This window comes from Alligator mississippiensis, chromosome 2 (assembly GCF_030867095.1).
Source record: "Alligator mississippiensis isolate rAllMis1 chromosome 2, rAllMis1, whole genome shotgun sequence".
Lineage (NCBI taxonomy): Eukaryota > Metazoa > Chordata > Crocodylia > Alligatoridae > Alligator > Alligator mississippiensis.
The window spans coordinates 226,718,911-226,739,047 of NC_081825.1; the positions used below are offsets into that span (position 1 = coordinate 226,718,911).

Below are 20,137 nucleotides of genomic sequence, written 5' to 3' on the forward strand. Positions count from 1 at the left end.
ACTTCTTCCAGGAGAAGTGCTGATTTCAGACTCCATTACCATATCTGTTTTACAAATGACCACTGCACTCAGTTAGAAGTGTTTGTATGAATTCCTCCAAAATGATTTCACTCCTGTCTAGTATAAGCTGCAAACCATCCATCTAAGGTTCAGATGAAGACAGACATACGTTTATAGATACACATTGGCAAACAATTCCCCAGCTCTAAATTAGCATTAACAGGCTGCACAGTACCAAAAGACCCACTGAAAATGATACACATTCAAAAGTCAAAAGCTTTTTATACCTTGTAAAGTATACTCTTTTAAGTAAAAAAAGATGAGGCCAGAAGCATACATTCCATCCTGACTGCTTACTGTACCTCTCTAGTGCCGCTGATTGGCAGGGATCCAGGTTTTCTGTTTGCTGCAGAAAAACACGGATTTTCTCCCTTAAAGAAGGAAAAGGCTGCTCCCATAGCCCTGGCAGCCCCCTCCAGCAGGGCTGGGTGAGGGCAGGGGGCTGCAGGTTGGGAAAAAGTGGCACCAGCCGGGCTAGGGGGTGGGGGCTATAGGTCAGGAGAGAAGAGCACCAGCAGGGACAGGGGGTTGTGGGTCGAGAGTGAGGGGCACTGGCAGGGCTGGGAGGGGGGCCGTGCCTTGGGAGGGGCAATGGCACAGGCAGGGCACCAGAATATCAGGATTGCTCAGCACCATAAAAGCACCAAGCAGGGACAGCTACAGTTCAACCCACATCCTGATGAGTGAAGGGGGTAGGGGGAGCTCTGATTTTCCATGATAAAATAAAACACCAAAATATATAGGTATTTAGAACTTATTTTATTATAATGATTGAGGTACTGATAGGCTTCCAAATTACTTTAAAATTGTGAATATATCAATAAAGCATTGTGCTCAACTGATACCTGCATCAGGTATGCAGTGCAGAAAAATGTAATTTGGGGTTTTTTAATCAGAGAATTTGGGATTTTTTAAACAAACAAACAAACAAACAAACAGGATCCCTGCTGATTGGAAAGATCCCAAAGTTCCACCCCAGCAATGGCATTACGTAGAAGACTCAAAGACTAGTTCTCTGATCATTTCACCTGCTCCCAGACTACAAATTGTATAAGGAAGAAAGTTGTTAAAAAAAAAAAAAAATGAAAGATGGATCTCATATAGAAATTTAAACTGTACATTTAATGATTTATATCAAGCACTTCATCATTTAATTTGCAGTAAATCAAATGGACTGAGGAAGTTTGGGTTCATGGTTAACAGCTGTACATTTGTTTCTAACCTCTGTCATATAGTAACAAAACTTCAAGGAGGAGCAGTGTGTTTTAGGTGAGGGTAAACCAATCATAATATTTACTAAAATCCAATTCCAACCTGAGCAGAGTTGCAAACAGAGATTGATCATGGCAACTATAAATGTAACATACTGCAAGAAAACAAGAAATATTGCAAACAAACTCTGAACAAAATACTATCGGGAGCTGTCCAGAACCCACAAAAACAAGCCCTCATTAAACTGAATAGGACCATAATGGCCATTTACAGTTTCTGATCAACTCTCTCTGAACTGGTGGTACTCTGAAAAAATGAAAGAAAATAAAACCTCCTAATTGATAACAGAGGAATGAGTTCAGAAAAAAAATCAGTTAAATCCAAATTCAGTTTATATCCAAATTTGTTCCAACTAATAAATAGCATATAGATTGCTTTTAATCCCTTTACTTTATTCTGCAACAGTTCCCTTCCTCCCCTTACTTACGCTAATCATGCAATATAACTCTTACCCACTGTCTTGCTCAAAATGTAAACTGCCTAATGAATTAGCTCTTTTCCTTGTGTATATTTGTTTCCTGGAAAAAGAGAGAGCGAGAGAGAGAGAGAGAAGACAAGAATCTATCTATCTAAAAGTTTTTTTCACAGACAGATGGAATTTTAGGAATATATTCCCCCAAACAGTAAGTCTGACACAAAAATTAGAAAGTGGTTTTGGACAATCATTATCCACAGCTCCTGTCCATGCAGACAGTGCTTTTTTATACGCCATCATATCTATTTGTATTGCTCCAAAACCATGTAAATGAAGGAAGCAACCAAGGAAGAGATTCAGTATCACGTGCTTAAAAGACTCAGTTAACAGAAATCATCTCCAGCAGTGTCTCAGTGATGACCTACCTGATGATCTTGACACCACTGATCACCAGGAGAGCCTCAAAAAAGCACCCATGAAGCATAGAAAGAAAAAAAAAAAAATTAAAACTAAAAAAAGAAAAGAAAAAGAAGAAAACAAAATTGGGACTGGTTTGAAGAGAATGGTAGGGAACTACAATCTCTCACTGCAGTAAAAAGGAGAGCCTTCAAAGCTTGGCAGAATAATGCGAACTCCAAACAGAAGCAAGATGTTTACTGCCATGTTAAAATTGAGGCCCAGAGGAAAATTCAAGAGTGAAAGAACTAGTGGTGGGAAGACAAAACAAAGAGATTCAACGGTTTGCCAATAGCCATAATACATGTAGGTTCTTGAGCACAACCAAAGCTATCTATGAGCCAAACACACAACTAGTGGTTCCTCTGAGGTCCAAGGATGCAAAAAACAATCATAAAAAACAGATCCATCACCAATGACCAGTGAAATAAGTACTTTCAAGAGCTCTTGAACTGAGATTCTAACGTCAAAGACACTACTACTGAAGTCATTCCACACCACCCCATTAAGCACTACTTTGACTCTGCAGATAGACCAGGTTGGTGACTGAAATCAAGGACAATAAGAAGTCCTTTAGGTATATAGAGAGCAGGAGGAAGACCAAGGAAAATGTGGGGCCTTTGCAGAATGCGATGGGACAACTGATACAGACAGTCAGGAGAAAGCTGAATTCTTTAATGAATACTTTGAGTCGGTGTTCCTGCATACAAATGGCGGTCGGCCTCCTGGTTGGATACTGGACGGATGCGCAGGGTGGGCGACTGCCAACCAATGGTCAGTGTCGAACTGGTGAGAAAGCACTTAGAGCAGCTGAATGTCTTCAGGTCAGCAGGACCAGATGGACTACACCAGAGAGAGCTGAGGGAATTGGATGGTGTCATTGTGGGACCATTGGCAAAGGTATCTAAAGACCTGTGGTGCTCAGGACAGGTCCCGGAAAACTGGAAAAGGGTCAATGTGGTGCCAATCTTTAAGAAGGGGAGGAGGGAGGATCTGGGAAAATATAGGTCAGTAAGTTTGACCTTGATACCAGGTGAAATTTTTGAAAAAAAAAAGTCCACTTGTGAGAGACTGACAGAAAGAGTGATGCTGAAGGACAGCCAACATGGTTTTGTTGTGGGCAGGTCATGTCTGACCAACCTCATCTCATTCTATGATCAAGTAATGAACCACCTAGATGTGGGAGACATGGTTGTCATATACTTGGATTTTAAAAAGGCCTTTGATATGGTCTCCCATGATGCTCTTATAAAAAAAACTGGGGGATTGTGGGCAGGCAGAGTCCACAGTCAGGTGAGCTGGGAACTGGCTAAGGGGTTGAACTCAGACAGCATTAGTAAACAGGTCTTAGCATGTTGGCGAGAGGTGGCCTTTGGTGTCCCACAAGGTTCGGTTCTTGGCCCTGTGCTGTTCAACATCTTTATCAACTATTTAGATGAGGATGTGGAAAGCATACTGGCCAAGTTTGTAGATGACACCAAGTTATGGGGAAAAGGGGTCATGCTCAGGGATAGGATGTGGATCCAAGCGAACCTGGACAAGCTGGAGCAGAACCAGGTGCACTTCAATAAAGATAAATGCAGAGTGCTTCATCTAGAGAGAAGTAACCAGCCCCATAAATATAGGTTAGGAAGAGATATCCTGGCCAGTACAATGGTTGAACGGGACCTCGGGGTTATGGCTCAATAGGATAAACATGAGCCGCCAGTGTGACGCAGTAGTCAACAGAGCTAACAGCATACTGGGATGCATTAGCCCAGTGGTCTCCAACCTTTTTAAGTAGGAGATCACCTTTGGCATTTAAAAGCAACCCAAGATCTACCATGCGCTGCCACTGCTACCCCCCACCCAGAAGGTAATTCGGGGGGGGCACAGATCAAGGCAGAGGGAGAAAAAATGGGGGGGGGGGGGGGGAGAGAAGAAATGTGCGATTCCACCAATAGTCTTTAGCACCTACTTCAGTTATTACACATCTCATTGCTGACAGATTTTCATCTGGAGTCAGCATCCAATATTGCATGGACAGGAATCTCTTTAACATTAACAGGTTACATTCTAAATCCAAAAAAAAAACTCAACACCTCCATTACTGATCTTCAATACACTGGTTATTGTCTTGTGTGTGCCCACTTAACTGAAGAGCTCCAGGTCACTCCTGATTGTTTCTGCGAAGCATGAGAAATATTTGGACTCACTATCAGCTTCACAAAAACTAAGATCCTTTACCAACCGACTACAAACCAACCAGACTGTCACTCAGATATTAGGAGGACTGCTGATAACAATCCCTGTGCACAAGTATGACATCATCACATCATCTCTTTATATTTCACAATAAATAAAAGCTAACACTTTTTATCTTCTACACACTTTATAATTATTAATGAATGAGTCCTTCCAATGGCTCTGAGCAAGTAAAGTACTATAATCCCTATTTAATTGATGGCAAATCAGACACAGGGAGAGGTACAATAGTTTGCATAAGGCTATTGAGTGAACAATGGGAGAATTGGGATTAGAATTCAGAACAGTTCCTAGCTCCCAAACCATGATTCTTCCTGCCTTCTCATTTAAAAGAACAGACTGCTAAATGCCTAGTATCAGCAGATCATGGTGAAAGAAAGGGGAAAAATACCAATAGTAAATATATGTTTCTCCTTTTTTAAGTAAATAACACAGGCTTCTGCAAAACTGTAGTTTGTTGCCTAATTTCACAATCAACTACCTCCTTCAGTCCAAATGCTGAGCTTTGTGGGCAACTGGACTACCTGAGCACTTTAATGTTATTTAGTAAACAAACTGCAGACATCAATTTAACTTTAAATTAGCCTTGTCACCATTAAAGAGCTGTTGAGTACCACATCTGGACAACCAGATCATTTTCCTTCAAACTTGGGTCACTTGAGAAGACCTGACAGTCAAACTTCTAGTTATAGACACATCTTTTCAGGTTAAACTACCTAGGTATTCCCTCTGGAAAGTCATCCCTATGATACATATTATGTTCTCACCATTTCAGTGCGTGTCAATATGTATATGGTGTTACATCTTACAGTTCATTTTATTAAAATGCTTTTCTACTCTTAGTCAGTTGTTCCAATACTAGTAGAATTTACCTGTTATTTGGGTGGAAAGGGGACAAAAGAATATGACTTCACTGCACAATTAGTTTGAGAGATCAGCATCTAGCTTTAAGAAGTCCAGGAACGAACAGCCACATTGAATGCCATACCAAAATTACTGTGTATGTATTGGCACTTCGCTCTTTATGAGCATGTTTCTGGGGCATATCACAGGATACTTTTGTGCTGCAATAAATTGAGTCACTACAATTTTTTCCCAGACCATTCTAGAAGTTTTCTGTCCATGTAGGCACATGTGGGGAAGCTTTGGAGGACTATCAGCTAGGTCTATCTCCTCATTGCAATATGGATTTGTTACCACAATGAGTGAGAGGAGAACCTGGGCTCTTAGCCACATTCCCAGCTGTGCCAATTAGCCTGGGTTGAAAGCACAGTTTAACTTGGCTGGGAGGTTTGTATGTGTGGATAGAAGAGGGGTTAGAGGCAACATCTGAATAAAAGCTCAGGCTGGCTCTGCAGTGAAGACATACCTCAAGAGAATAATCACATTTCTCTTTCAGTGTTCTTACAGGCAGCTTGGCCTTTGAGAAAGTTTACTTTGACAAGAAGGTGGGGGATTTTTCAAAGATCTGTTTGTTCTAAAAAACACACATCTTAAAATTAAGAAGGTTCACTACAATAAGCTGCATATACTTTTCAGCCACTCAAGGATTTTCAAGTGGTTGAAGGTACATAGTGCCTAAACTATGGACAAGCCCAGAAATACATGTATGTTGTGGCTTGTTCTTAAGCAATATACTAATGTTAACTAGCTTTTGCCATAAAAAAAAAAAAAGAAATAATAGTAATCCATTGGAAAAGAGAAAGGGAATGTTAATAAGCTCAAGTATTCAGTATGACATATGATAAAGCCAGATGCAACCACACCTTCTATTCCTGCTTTCCCTCCAGTCTTCTTCCCTTTGTGTGTGTGCCCACATCTAAGTATATGTCCTTCATTCAGTTCACACAAATCAGTGAACTGCAAGAGCATATACCTATGCCCACAGCAGGGGGTTTAATTAACTGTAGAGAGGACAAAGATAGCTCTGGAACCATCTTTCCTGTGTATAAGGGGCATCAACGAGGCTAATATTTAAAGAAAATCATGTATGAATACAGTAAGTTTTCCATCCATCCTCAAAAAAAAAAGGGATCAATAAAGAAAATACAGGCTTAAGAGGCAACATTAGATTGGTGCGATTAAGTAGGCCTCATATCAAATATTGATGCTGAAACACTGAAATTATATTTCTGTTTAGGACTTGCTTTCCAGATGGAGAAATTAGACTCCAAAGCTGCTTCTATACAAAGAATATTCTAAAATTCCCACTGCTCTGTAACACCAGGGTAGTTCCTATACAGTTACCAATGCTTGGGTGCACCTGCGAAGATTGGAAGTTTGTTTTTATTTAAGCAGAATTTATTGACAATACTTTAAAACACTATTTATTTACTGTTACAACTCCACTGCTGTTAGGATCTGTGGGTACATCTAAACATGAAATTAAGGAGAAACAAACTTCAGAGCTGTTTGAGCCAGAGTAAACTGCTCCCAGACACAGTGTCTACACATGCGCCAGGGAGAGTAGCAATTTGAGCCAGGGCAGAGCAGAGCCAAACTGGCAGAGGGCACAGGGGGTCAGCTCTGGGTGGCAGCGTCAGGTGGTGGAGAGGCTGGCTGGGGCACAATGATGCTGACCCTGTGGAGCCCTGAGGGTGGCTAAGCAGCAGGCAGGAGTCTGGCCCCTGCCTGGTTACCAGTACTATCTTATCGCAAAATTAATTAGTTTACTGCACCGTAATACCAGCATACATGTAGATGGTGATGCTTTACAGTGGAGCCAATTAGTTTACTCAGCAGTAAAGTGCACGCATAGATGCACCTAGTGGTGTTATAACAGCAGTAAATACAACTGGGAAATTTTTTAAAATGCTAATACAGATAAGGATTTCAGAAGCGGTTCTAAAAGCAGAGAAGGAGAAATCTTTTCTTGGCTGAAAAATAAATGAACTTATTGAGACTTATGGCGCACACTCATGCAAACTGAAACTTTATGTACAGTGTTAATGGACATACTGAATCCCTGGCATTTTCATTCAAAAAACTAGTTAATATTAATATATTGACTTTTGGCAAAAGCTGATAGTAATATGCATTCAGGAAACATACATACATCCACCAGTCTCTAGCAAAGGCTAATGGTTCGTAGGTGTGTATCACTGAACGCAGGTATGCTATAAACTGAAACCAATGCTACATGCGATTCACAGACGTATATCATGACCACTTATTTCTGCATCTCTCAAAACAGTCCTCTAATAATATTCTCCTTACAGTATACACAACATGAGGAGTACACAATTCCAGTGAAACAAGGAATGAGAGTAGTAATAAAAGTGGGCAAAAAGAAAAGGAGTGTCCTTGGAGTTTATAACCAACATTCCCTGGTAAAGAGGTATGCAAAAGGAACATGAGAAAAGGGAACAGAAAATTCTGGGGAAAAAAACAGGTCTGATCCAGAATTAATTATGCAAAGGCTTCTGAATTTGGCTCCATGTTAAGAGGGCCTATTCAGAGGAGAGATTAATTTGCCACACAAGACCTACCCAAACTTATTGCATAGCCAGTAAGTGAAAAGCAACCAAAGGTGTGAAGAGTCTCCATCTCCCATGTTTCAATAATTTTGTTTCTTACTGCTATCAGGCCATCATTCACATCTAAGAGTTAATATGCCATGGGAATTTATCCGGCTCAAAAGATGTAATCAATCTGCTATGTAAAATGAGGAACACTGGACCCAACCTATGGCCTAACTTGTGTTTAAGAAGTTACCTAGGAAGTCTAAGCTAATAAGTACTACCACACAACATTTCCTATTTACTCCATGTTGAGAAGATGTCAAAACATATTGGAAGCCTCTCCCTGTCTCTCTCTCACTCCTTAGGATTTTTGGAAGGGGGGGGGGGGGGTGGAAATGGAAGATAACTTCCCCTCCCTCTTGACTGGCAGTTTTGTTTTTTAAATTTTCAAGGCTGTGGTTCGTTTCTTCCTCTGCCTGGCTTAACCTCCAGAACAGAACTGTCAGCTAATGACAACCCAATACTGCTGGGCAACTGCCCCTTTAAAATTCTTCTTGGCTGACAGACTGCCTGGGAAGGACCTGTCCCATATTGGTATGCAGGGAAGAACTTACTGAGCATGCTCTGTGAAGTTTCTCTGACAGCTTTCCCTGGAGCTCCTCTGTTATATAAAGCAACAAAGCTGGGCAAAAGGGGAGCCTCCACTCTTGGGAAGAGAAAAAAAATTCAAAGAACATTATGAAGTCCTGCCTGGGATGATGCTTGATGTATTGGATCTATATCCAAGAGATGCTCCATGCTTCTGTCATTGTTTTTTTTACATTGGCAATACTTGTACAACTTGTTCTAGCATTAAAGTGTTTTGGAAAACGAATAAAGCAGAATGCTTAATTTACACAGCTGGTACAGAAGGACAATTCTGCCCCAAAGTATGAAGTAGCCCCTGCAACTTCGAGCCCAAACAGACTTTAGAGTTTCTGATTCAGAGTGCAATTTCTGCTAAACAACACAGCTCACTTTCTGAACCTAATTTAGTTCTACTCTGAAAAGTGACTACAATAAAGCAAATCATTTTTCAAACATATCTGTCCTCACGTGCATTTCAAGTCTAAAGTCTACTGACTTGAGTGAGAAAAAAATCGTTATTACTATTTCTTTCTTGTGTTACACATGCAAAGCTGATGCAACTCAGAGGGAAGGAACTGAATTCTTTCTGACTCATGCATAATCAGCAAATTTTTTAACCAAGTTCCAAATGTGGAGCAAATTCTGCCCTTGATTACCCCTCTATGACCCAATTAAACACAACAGCAGATATGCCAGATACAATCTTTCCCTGAAGGCTTTTGGCCCTTTCTACAGAGAAAGTCCTCTTGTTCTGCTAAGGTCTCGCACCATGAGTAAATTTAAGATGAAATTAGAGAGAGGTTTTGAGAAACAGTTTTGTTCAAGGGTGGGCAAATATATAACCTGTGGACCAGATCCGACTTGCAGCAGGTCCCTTGGTCATGTCTGGCCCATGGTGCATCCTGTTGCCCTTGGGTGCGCAGGGGAGCTGGGGGAGCTCTGTGGCTGCACTGCACTTCCAAGCAGCCCAGGCAGCGGCTCCATCCAACTGGTCACAGCCCCATGGTACTGGTGGGGACCTGCACACACAGTCCCAACCCCAGACTGCTCCGGACTCAGCCCAGCTGAAAGGGATCAGCTGGAACCTGGGCGCACAGTCCTGACCCTAGCCCACCCCACACCTGCTCAGAACCACCCACCCATGCTAAGTAGCAGCTGGGCAAAAGCTGCTGCTAGGCGTAGAGAAAAAGCAGCTGCCTCCCACTCACCACTGCCGGACCCTTCTTGCTTCAGTCTCCTGGAGCCCATGCCCAGGATGCCCTGCAGCTCCTCTCTGCCATCCCTGCCACATCTAGGCCATCCAGAGGGGCAGCAGTGGCACTGGAGAAGTGCTGCAGGGCAGCCCAGACGCAGGCTCTGAGCAGCTGCAGCAAGAAGGGCCCAGTAGCGGTGAGGAGGAGGCAGACATTTTTCCCCCCCTGTGCCCAGCAGCAGCTTCTGCCCAGCTGCCACTGCTCAGCATGGGCAGGTGGTCTGGAGGAGGCATGTGGTGGGCTAGGGTTGGGGCTGAGTGCGTGGGTTCCAGCTGGTCTGGAGCTGGTCCACTCCAGCTGGGGCAAGTCCAGAGCAGGCATGGGCCAGGCCGGGAGCAGGACTGGGGCTGTGCATCTCCTCAGCTGGTGGTGTGGAGGAGCAACGGGGTGCACAGGCTGTTGCTGACCAGCCCACGACAGCTCACCAGAACTGTCTATGTGGCCCATGGACCCAAATAATTGCCTGCCCCTGGTCTTGATCATTAGCATGGTCTACACCAAGGTGGTAAGCCCTGCTTAGGCTCCAGAGAATGCACTACCCACCCATGCCTACAGGCACACTCCAAGCCCAGAAGTAAGCCAGTGAGTCTGCTCTCAGGTCATCCCCAGTGACCTCTCTCAATCACAGTGGAGACCCAAGTCCCAAGAGCATCTACAGAGAGACCCCCTGAAGTGGCCTGATTGGCATGCCTGCTGGTGTAGGTAGGCAGGGTGTGCTGGCACACACTACCACTGTGAAACAGACAAGCCCTCAAAAATTTCTTCCCTTACACAAACACAGAACATAAGAACTGTCATTTACTGGGTCAGATCATAGGTCAGGGCTGGCAACATTTTTGGGCAGAGTGCCAAAACACCGGCAACCTTGATTTGTAAGATGTTAGTGTGCCAAAGTCAAACAGTGCAGGAGCTGCAAGGGGCCTGATCCCTGTTGTGGCAATGCAGCCCCAGCCCCCTCCTTACCATCTGCCCTGAGGGATGCATGCCAAGAAAAATCTGTGCGCCATGCTCTGGCACCTATGTCAGTGGTTGCCTACCCCTGGCATAGGTTCATCTTGCCCAGTATCCTGCAATACAGTTATGCTCTGCTCAGTGTCCCCCTCCAAATCTCTTGTTTTTAACCTATGACCTCATTCCACTTCCTGTTTTCTTCATTGTTGTCCCAAGAACTTAGCTGATGTGTCCCCAGTGGCCTCCCTTCTTAAGGGGAACTTACAGAATCCATGATGGGCTATGAGCCACGATCTTTTCTTGGTACATCAAATAGGTCTGTGTCGCACAGTGGCAAATTGTGGATGCTGAAAGGGAGACTCAACAAGGTACAAACAAGGGTGTTCCCCCATGTTTCTCTCTCACTTGCAGCCTCAAGCATTCAAGATACAGGAAGTTCTAATTCAGAGGTTGTACCCCTAACTCCCATGCTCGATAGCTACTGATGCACCCTTTCTTACAAGAATTTGTCCAATCCCTTTTTGAATCTGGTTCAACTGTCAGCTTCCAGCATCTCGTGACAATGAATTCCATAGTTTGGGCATTTTGACATGTGCTCCAGCAGTAGGGGTAGGGGAGAGCCATGCCAATTAAAGCACCACAGCATCTTGTGCATCAGCGTTCCCATGATTCAAAATGGCAATGGGGGTGCTTTAACTAAAGCCCACTGAATGAGCTTTAGTTAAAGGGCCCCTGCCTTGATTTTGAAGCACAGGGATGCTGATACACAAGATGTGAAAGCTGGCTGGAATGTGCTAATTAGCATGTTCTGGCAGACGATTCATTGAGTCTGCTCTGATGCGCTGTAATAGCAGTGCATCAGAGTAGCCTCCCAGTATGTCTATAGGCACCCTTTAATTCTATGCTGTGTTGAAAAGAACTTCTTTTTGTTAGTTTTAAAACTTACTACCTACTAGTTTCATTTTGCAAACCCCACTTGTACTGTATTGTGAGACAATAAATTCCTATTTACTTCACCATTTAGTATTTTGTCAGCCCTTGTGCATCTCCCCTCCACACATTTTTTCCAAACTGAATAGGCCTAACCTCATTAGTCTTTCTTCATACGAGTGCCCCTCCATATCACTAATCATTCTTGTTACACTTCTCTAGTATAACTCAGTTCTTTTTCTGAGAATTTTTCTTGCGTGCTTTACCTATTTTAAGTATTTATATTTACATACATTTGCATTCTTCGGATTCATTAGTTCAGTTTGGAATTTGCTATGAGAAGCAATTAAAGACTTGGAATTTCAGGTTGTACCCATTATCAAAAAGCACACACTTTTCAAAAAACCTTTATTTTCTGTGCCCTGCCCTCTTTATTACAAGCTTAAAGTTTGTACCAGTTTACCACTTCTTCAAATGAATTCCGTGTGAAAACTGTTTCAAATAGCTTGCCTTTTGGTGTTTCCCTTTGACATTTTTGTGTTGAATTAATCCTACTCTTTATTTTAATTTAATCTCCTTTATTGTTTTACAGCTTGAAAAAAAACGATGAAAAAACCCCATAGGAATAGCGTTAAAAATATACCAGTACATCAGACGTCGTGTTTTTAATGAGATTACCTGTATTTATATATTGCCTAATAAACCATAAAGTGTCTTTGAATTTTATGTTCTTGGCCATACATACATTTTCTCTCATTTATATGTGCACTGCATCCCCTCCAAAAAACCCCACCTACATCAACGGAATACCAGAGAAGTTAAAAATTCAAGCACACAAATTAGAAAATGTTACATTTAGAATGCTTGAACAGCCTTAGTTCTATGCATCTGTACATATGTCTAGTAACATTTAATAAGAAAATTTGTTCCTGTAGGGGAAAAAAAAAAAAAAAAGTATACAATCAAGTAATTAAAGACAACAGCAAAATACATAGATACAAAGGGGAAAAAATACAGTTCTACAGACAACCATAAATCTGGTATTTTCAAACTTTAGAGTCCTTGACTTAATCTAAATGTATTTTAAATAGGAGTTATTTGTAATTTTCCTAAAAGATTTTTTTTTTAACAAAGAAAGATAAAACACAAATTTTATCATGTTCACCTGTAATGATTGCAACACTCTAGGAAGGCTTGAACCCCGAATCTTCAGGACTACTACACAATTGCCGCCATGTGAGCCTAACAAATATATCAGTAAGTAGCAGGAGACAGTTATTATCCTATGTGGGGGGAAGGTGGAGGGTAAAATCTGTCCTAAATATATACAACTCCTCACACTGCATCACTAGGACTCAAGAGCACTTTTGCCCTTAAAAGCATCCCTGGAAAGGAGAAAGAATTCCTGATTCTATATGTGGGATCTGAGTAGATTTATAGGGAGAGAAAAAAAAAACTGGTTCCCATTTTCCCCACCATGCAAGACCACTCCTGTTTCTTTTAGTGACCCTGGGAGTTGGGAGGCCTAGGCCAAGGATGCTGAATTTGTAGCCTGCAACCCACAAGGGATTAATTTATTGGCCCCCAGGCTCCTGCCCATCCATTACTCCCACACTGCTCTGGTTGCTGGCTGCTATCTAGAAATCTGTACTAGGTGGCTTTGTTCCTAGGAGATACAAATTCCCATGGGAATGGAAATCAGAGCCCACAGCACACAGTGCTATGGAGGGGGTCAAGGGCCTATGCACACAGTGCAGTACAGCAGCAGGGGGAATAGTGTTCCCACGTAGCATGGTGCAGCACAGCACAGGGAGGGGTGTGCCCATAAGGCCTGTAGCCCTGGGAGGTACCTGGCCCATGCTGGTGTGGCCTACGCAGTTTGCAGCCGCCAGCTGCTTGCAAGTTGGACAGTGCTGGTGTAGGCAATTCAAACTATGCCACAGGGCAAGTAAGAATGGAAGGGAGAAACAGCCTAGCTCACCTCACTTTCACACAAATGCTCTTGCAGCTCCCTCTAGCAGCACCTATTTCTAGTACAAGGTGGTGGCATAAGCCCAACTTGAAACGTTCCCGTTTTGTTTTTTGTTTTGCTTTGTCATGTCGCCTAAGTTTTCCCAAGGAATGTAAGCAAGAGAGCAGAAAATGACCATTTTAAAGTTTCTCAAACAAAGAAAAAAGCATTTTGTCTAGCCTGAGGGCTCTCTCTCTGCTGACTATCAAATGTCTGCTGCAAACAATGGACGTATGAAAGCTGTTTAAGAGCAGTTTAGACACTGTACCACTCACAGGTTGAAGAGGTCCAGGACTGGATCCAGGGGGGAGTTTAAGGGTGCAGCTGCACAGACAGTGCAGTTGATTCCTAATCCACTGAAGTTAAAAAAAGCAACTAACGGAAAGGGACAGCCACATTTCAATCCAGGTGGAGCTGAGTGAGACAAATGACTTCATGGATGTTTACTCTCTACTTGATTTCTGCTAATCTCTTCACTATTCGGGTGTTAACAGCCCTTGATCTTCTTCTAATCAAGTTAGCCTTTCTTCTACAATTATCCTGTCTGTTATCAACTCCTGGTAATGTTTCTCTGCTCACCCTCGCAGCATGTCCAATAAAGGGGTGCTCTTACCTAGGAAGCTTTACTAAGTGACTTTGTTCCTAGGGTACTCAAGCTCAAAAGAAATCAGAGAGGGAAGAGAGAGGTAGGGCTAAAAGTAGGCTGAGCTGTGCAGTGGCATAACAGTCAAAGGCAGGAGGGATTTGCAAAGGCAAGGTGCAGAAGTAAGTAAAGAAATCTCTTCCTGGGGTTTTCATTGCAGCAGATAAGAGAGGCTACGGAAGGCTGAACCAGTGGTGCAACCAGGGTGGCATAAAGCGGAGCATGAGTGGATGTGAGAGTTGGTCTTCCCACATAGAAGTGCTGGCAATAGCTAATGCAAATTCTTCACCTGACCCCAAATGTTTGTATCTGTACGATGAGGGTGGAAGACACTGGAGGCCACCTATAAACATGCTGGTGGGGGGAGAGAAGGGGAGAAGCAGCTACAGCCCTGCCCCAACTACCCCATGGTCAAGGGCTATGAGGGGCAGAAGGAACTGTTATACAGGAGTTTTGTGGGGAAGGGATGGGACACCTGGGGGCCCCAGGAGGCCAGATTAGATATCAAAGGTACCATGGGGCAGGGGGGGAGGGGAACCTGTGGAGCAGAAGGGTGTGGGAAGAGAAGGGGTTGGGGCATGAGGGAGGTTGGAAGCAAGAGAAATTGTAGGCAAGGAGTGTGAGGGGCTTCAGTAAAGGGGCAGGGGAGGAATGCTCAGAAGAGCAAGAGAGAGCTCAGTAGGGTGCAAGGGGGATGAGTCTGAGAAGGATGCAATGGGATTCATGAGGGCAGTGAGGCAGCAAAGTAGGACAGTGGACCACGAGGGGAACAGTGGGGTCTGATAGCTATGAGGCACAATGGGGTGGGGCTAAGCAAGGGGCTATGTAGAATAACAGGGGATAGAGTAGAACCAGGGGTTATTTTAGGTGGCAAGGGCAATTACATAGGGATCTACCAAAATCATGTTTTCACTATTTTCACAGAAAATGTGAAATCAGGTTTTTCCCGGGGGGGGGGGGGGGGGGGGGGATCAGAGAAATCCATGAAAAAAAGGGAGACCCGCAATAAAGCAAGGGAAAAAAGCGGGGCTCTGTGTAGAAGTAAAAGGATTTTTTCTTTCCCGGGAGCAACAGCTGCCCCCGTTCCTGGCTGCTGATTGGGCAAGAAGGCTGCCCTTATGCAGTATCTCAGCCCTCCTTTTTTTCCCCACCCCCCTCAGCAACCACAGCAGCCTGGCCTCAATTTGGCCCCAGGCTCTGCAATTTGAGTATATCCCTAGCAATACACAAAGGGCAGTGAAGGGTACTTTGGGGCAACAGTAGAGTGTCTGAGGAACTCCTGTCTGGGGAGTAAGGGTGGGGGAAGAAGGCAGCTGTACTCCCCAGCACCACGTGCCTGCTGGCAGTCAGCTCAGCCCCACGGACTCAGTATAGTGTTTCTGCTTAGATCATAAACTGATTAATAGAGCCCTAGCCCCCTAGCATATTAGTAAAGCTTCTAGGGATGTACCAATAGAGATTTTGGGGGCCGATACCAATAGCTGATTTTTAAGGAAGCATATCGGCCGATACCAATCCAATTTCCAATGCAGCTGCATCCAGCTGGTAAGTCTGTTGTGGTGGAAGGGGAGGGAAGAGAGGGGAGGAGGGAAGGGGTGTGGGGGGGGGGGCCAGATCAACACCCCCCACAGTGAGGGAGCGGGGCTGGGACAGATGCTGCCCAGCAGGGGCAGGGCAGGGTGCGGGATGGAGCCACAGCTCATCTGGGGGGCACAGGGGGCACTCCCACCACTGCATATACCCAGGCAGGACATGGGGGTGGGGAGGGGTGGGCATGAGCCCCCTGGATCAGCACTGGGCAGGCAGGCTACAGTTGCAGGCTGGAGCTACAGCTGCACCAGGCTCCTCTCAGCAGGGGCTGGGCTTGGGGCGGACAGCGGCAGCAGGAGGGGGCTACAGGGGAGGCTGCAGGCACCCCACATTTCACTGTAGACACCCCAAAACCTCCTCCCAGCGCCACCACCACCCACCTGGCACAGCCCCGGCTCAACCCCTGCTTACACCCACACGCTAGGAAGAGCTGGGGCTGCGCTGGGTGGACAGCAGCCATGCTGGGAAGGGGGCTATGGAAAAATTTGGGGTGGCTGCAGCCCATAGCCCCTCCAGCGCCACTGCCACCCACCCCAAACCCAACCCCCCACCAAAAGGAGCCTGGCGCAGCCCCAGCTCCAGCCTACCCACCCCACGCAGATCTGGGAGGCGCACACACACTGCCCCCTGATGAGCTGCGGCTCTATCCTACGTCCTGCCTCAGCACAGCAGCGCCTGCCCCAGCCCCTGCCCCACTCCCTCCCTCACTGCTGGGGCCCTGATCTGCCCCCCCCACACCCCTCACATCCCACCACAACAGACTTAGCTGCACACAGGACTCCAAGCTGCCATGCTGTGCTTGCTGCCTGCATGCTGTGCTGTGTCTGCACACATGCACGAGCATTTATTGGCCAAATTATCAGTCACATGGGGCCAATTTCTGGTGCAACCAATTTCCTTTATATCTGCGTTGATCCAATATCAGACCAATGTATTGGTACACTTCCAAAAGCTTTTAGGTTTCTTTTTAATTGGAGAAACATATGCACTGTGTTAGGGAATGATGCACCACAACATACCACCTGCACCCTATCCCTCTTGTCAAAATCCTAGATTCATCCATGAAGAGGTCCACTCTCTCTTGGGGACAGAAATAAGCACTTACCACCGGGGAGATATTGTGCATTTAGCATGTAGGCCTGCTTTGCCAAAAATATGGAGTCGTAAGGTCTCCTAAGGTGAACTCAAGCACACACCAAAAAAACCCAAAAAAAACCAACACATCTAAGCTGCACCATTATTCAGAAAGCAAAATGTGCTTCTGTAGCTAATCAGCTGTACAGGGCAGCATGAGGTGTGGTTAGGCCATTTCCCAGCTCATTTCTCTTATTCTCTTATGTCCTAGGAAAAGAGAACCTTTCCTCCAGGAAAGAGAAAAACTAAAGGAGAACAAAGGGGACATACAGCAAGGTGGACAGAACTATTCCTTAGTGGAATGTATGAAACAAAAATGATTCTTGAAGAAAGATCATAAGTAAAGCCAAAATTAAAAGGGCAACCAGCAGTAAAACTATTAACAATAGTTTGACTTGGGTGTTTCGGTATACAGTTGCTCTTCTCATTCTAATTGCACATATCATAGGCAAGTATTTTTTTCTGACATAAACAGATTATGTGTTATGACTTCTTCAAAATAAGAGATTAAGGTACAGTTAGCAATACAACTGCTGCCTTCTACTCCTCCTGTAGAGATACAGACAAAAGGAACCAATTGTAAATGGTCCAAGCCCCTACCCAACCGCTGCCCTCCCTCCCCAAAGGCATACTCAAATGCAGCCGTATAGAAATTCACCCCCATTCCAGTGGTCTGGCTTTATTTAATAACACAAACCCTGTACATAGATCTTGGCCTCAGCTTCTCCTCAAAGCTAACTGAAGAGATATGGCTTTCTTTCAGGAATGCCTCAGTCCTGCTTCTTGTTCCTTTTGGCTCCAAGATGCACTCCATTTCTATTCTAATCAAAGTTAATTGAATCAATCTTTCAGCATGACACAGCAGTAATTTCCCTGAATTTTTGGGTATGGACACACACATTTGGAGCCATTTCAAAAGGGGAGTGTTTCAAAAGGGCAGCAGCTGCCAGTTCAAAAATTGTTACTTCCAGCATGCCAGGAACAATACAAGTGTACAACAGTACAAGTGTAAAGGCACTCCAACTTTAATACTAGATGAAGCAGTGTTAAAGTTGAAGCAATTTTGCTCCATTTTTTTTTTTTTTTTTAAATCATTCTCTGCTTGTCCCCACATAACAATTAGAACATAGCAGCTGCTGCCCTTTTGAAATGCTCCCCTTTTGAAGCTGCTCCAAATATACATATGTCCATACCCTTAGTAAAAAGTTTTGGAAACCAAGCCTAGAAGATCTGAAAGGAAACCTACATTTCAAAACAGGGTCCCAAACTCGGTCACCATTTTTATAACTGCAAAGGGCAGGGAAGTATTTACCTGAACACATTTAATCCACTGGTTTCCAAAATACATTCATAAAAAGGAAATGCTAGGTCACTGGACACTACGAGATCACTGATGAACATCCTGTATCAAATGTGGGGAGGAAATACAATGAGTAAGATTTTTTTTTTTTATTGGATTTTCAACTCCTATGTATACATACACCCCCCCAAACAAAACAAAATGACATCTAAAAACAAAACAGCAAGTAAGAAATAATTCACTTAACAGGTGTGATTATATATTTAAATACACACACGTACACACACACACACACGTGCATGCATGGACAGAGTCCCCTGTGGTTCAGTGGTCGAATCCTTGTCTACCACACAGGAAACCTGGGTTAGATTCTCAGACACTTATACAACTACAGCCAGGAGGCACCAAACATCTGGACTCACTCTGGCCTTTGGATTCCGTCTCAGTGGCCTAAAGTGAGGATGGAAGGTCTGGGCAGCCTCCACTAGTCCAAAAATTCCTGCCCAGGCATACGCATCGAAGGTCTGGTCTCATGCATACACCATGATCCAGGAGGATCAACAGTTGACACCACCATATTATACACACACAGACACTCATACGAGAAAGAAAAGAGATCCAAAGGCGAAGGCTAAAACGTCAAACTGGGTAAAATTACCTTTGGTACTCTAAAGGATACTGTGAAGTTCTCTGTGCTATATTAGCCCAGCACTTTGGATGTACTAGGACCTGTAGGTAGTATGTGGGACCCTTTGCATACCTCACATACACTTTGGAAAAGGTCTTTGTGCCAGCCCTAGAGTCTGAAGAACAGTAAGCAAAGTGGATAAGCAAGAGCCCATTTTCACAGTAGTCCTAAAATCAGAGGAAAAAACAAAAAAAGTGTCAGATGTTGTGTTAAGTTATGGCTACTCCTCCAGCCTATGGGCTGGACTGAAAAATACACAAGACTGGTATCGTAGTCCTGAGTTCCAACCTGGGTTTTATAGCTTAAATTCAGTCCCACTCTCCTTTTGCCCATGCAGTTTGATTTACTCATATTTTATGTAAGTGAAAATTTCACCTTGTGGATCTTACTGTATTTAATATAGTTAGACTTTTTTTAATTACACATAAAAAATGTATTAAAAAAAATGAACCCTCAGTCTGAATTTTCTATGACTGCATCTGATGCAGTGAGCTTCAGCTTACAAAAGCTTGTGCTATAGATAGAGAGCGAGCGAGCGAGCGAGCAAGCAAGCAAGTCTACTTTGATTAGTCTATAAGGTGCAAAACTACTCTGCCTCAATTTCCTACCTTTAATCAGTGTATCACGTGAGCAGAACATTAATATTTTAAAAGATAAATAAAGAATGTGATGAATTTAAGACATCTGACCTGCTAAAATATTTTTGAAAGCTAAATGCTGGAAATGATTACATACAAGTCAATTAAATTGGTCTCTTTATAACTCAAAAGAGGGCAGGAAGGGAAGCCAACTCTGTCTGCTAAGTGCTACAAACCATTCATTAACTTTAAAAATAACTTCATGAGGAAGAGTAGTTTAATGAAGAAAAATTACCAAAACAACTGCCTTTTAAAGCACAAATATTCGTGTGTGTGTGTGTGTGTGGGGAGGGAAACGGGAGGAGGAAAAGGGAAATCTTTCATATGTAAGGTTTCAAGCAGGTTAGCAACTGTTATGTAAAACAATTTTATATAGATCTGCACCTGTGATGATTCCAGAATAAATGCTTCTTTGCATTTCATTGTGAATGAATGGCCAACTATGCTTTTCTAGAATAAAATAA

General features: G+C 43.7%; 1 protein-coding gene across 17 annotated transcripts in view; it reads right to left on the reverse strand.

Moving 5' to 3' along the window:
- The window catches only part of PHF21A (PHD finger protein 21A), a 237,721-nt gene that overhangs the window by 116,765 nt on the left and 100,819 nt on the right, over window positions 1-20,137 (reverse strand). Inside the window, exon 1 of one of the 17 annotated variants that reach the window (XM_059722800.1) lies at window positions 18,360-18,524. The exons of the other annotated variants lie outside the window; for them this stretch is intronic. Coding sequence (XP_059578783.1) covers window positions 18,360-18,395 — 36 coding nt within the window. The 5' untranslated portion in view covers window positions 18,396-18,524. Of the gene's footprint in view, window positions 1-18,359; window positions 18,525-20,137 lie in introns of those variants that run through there. 17 annotated transcript variants of the gene reach the window in all.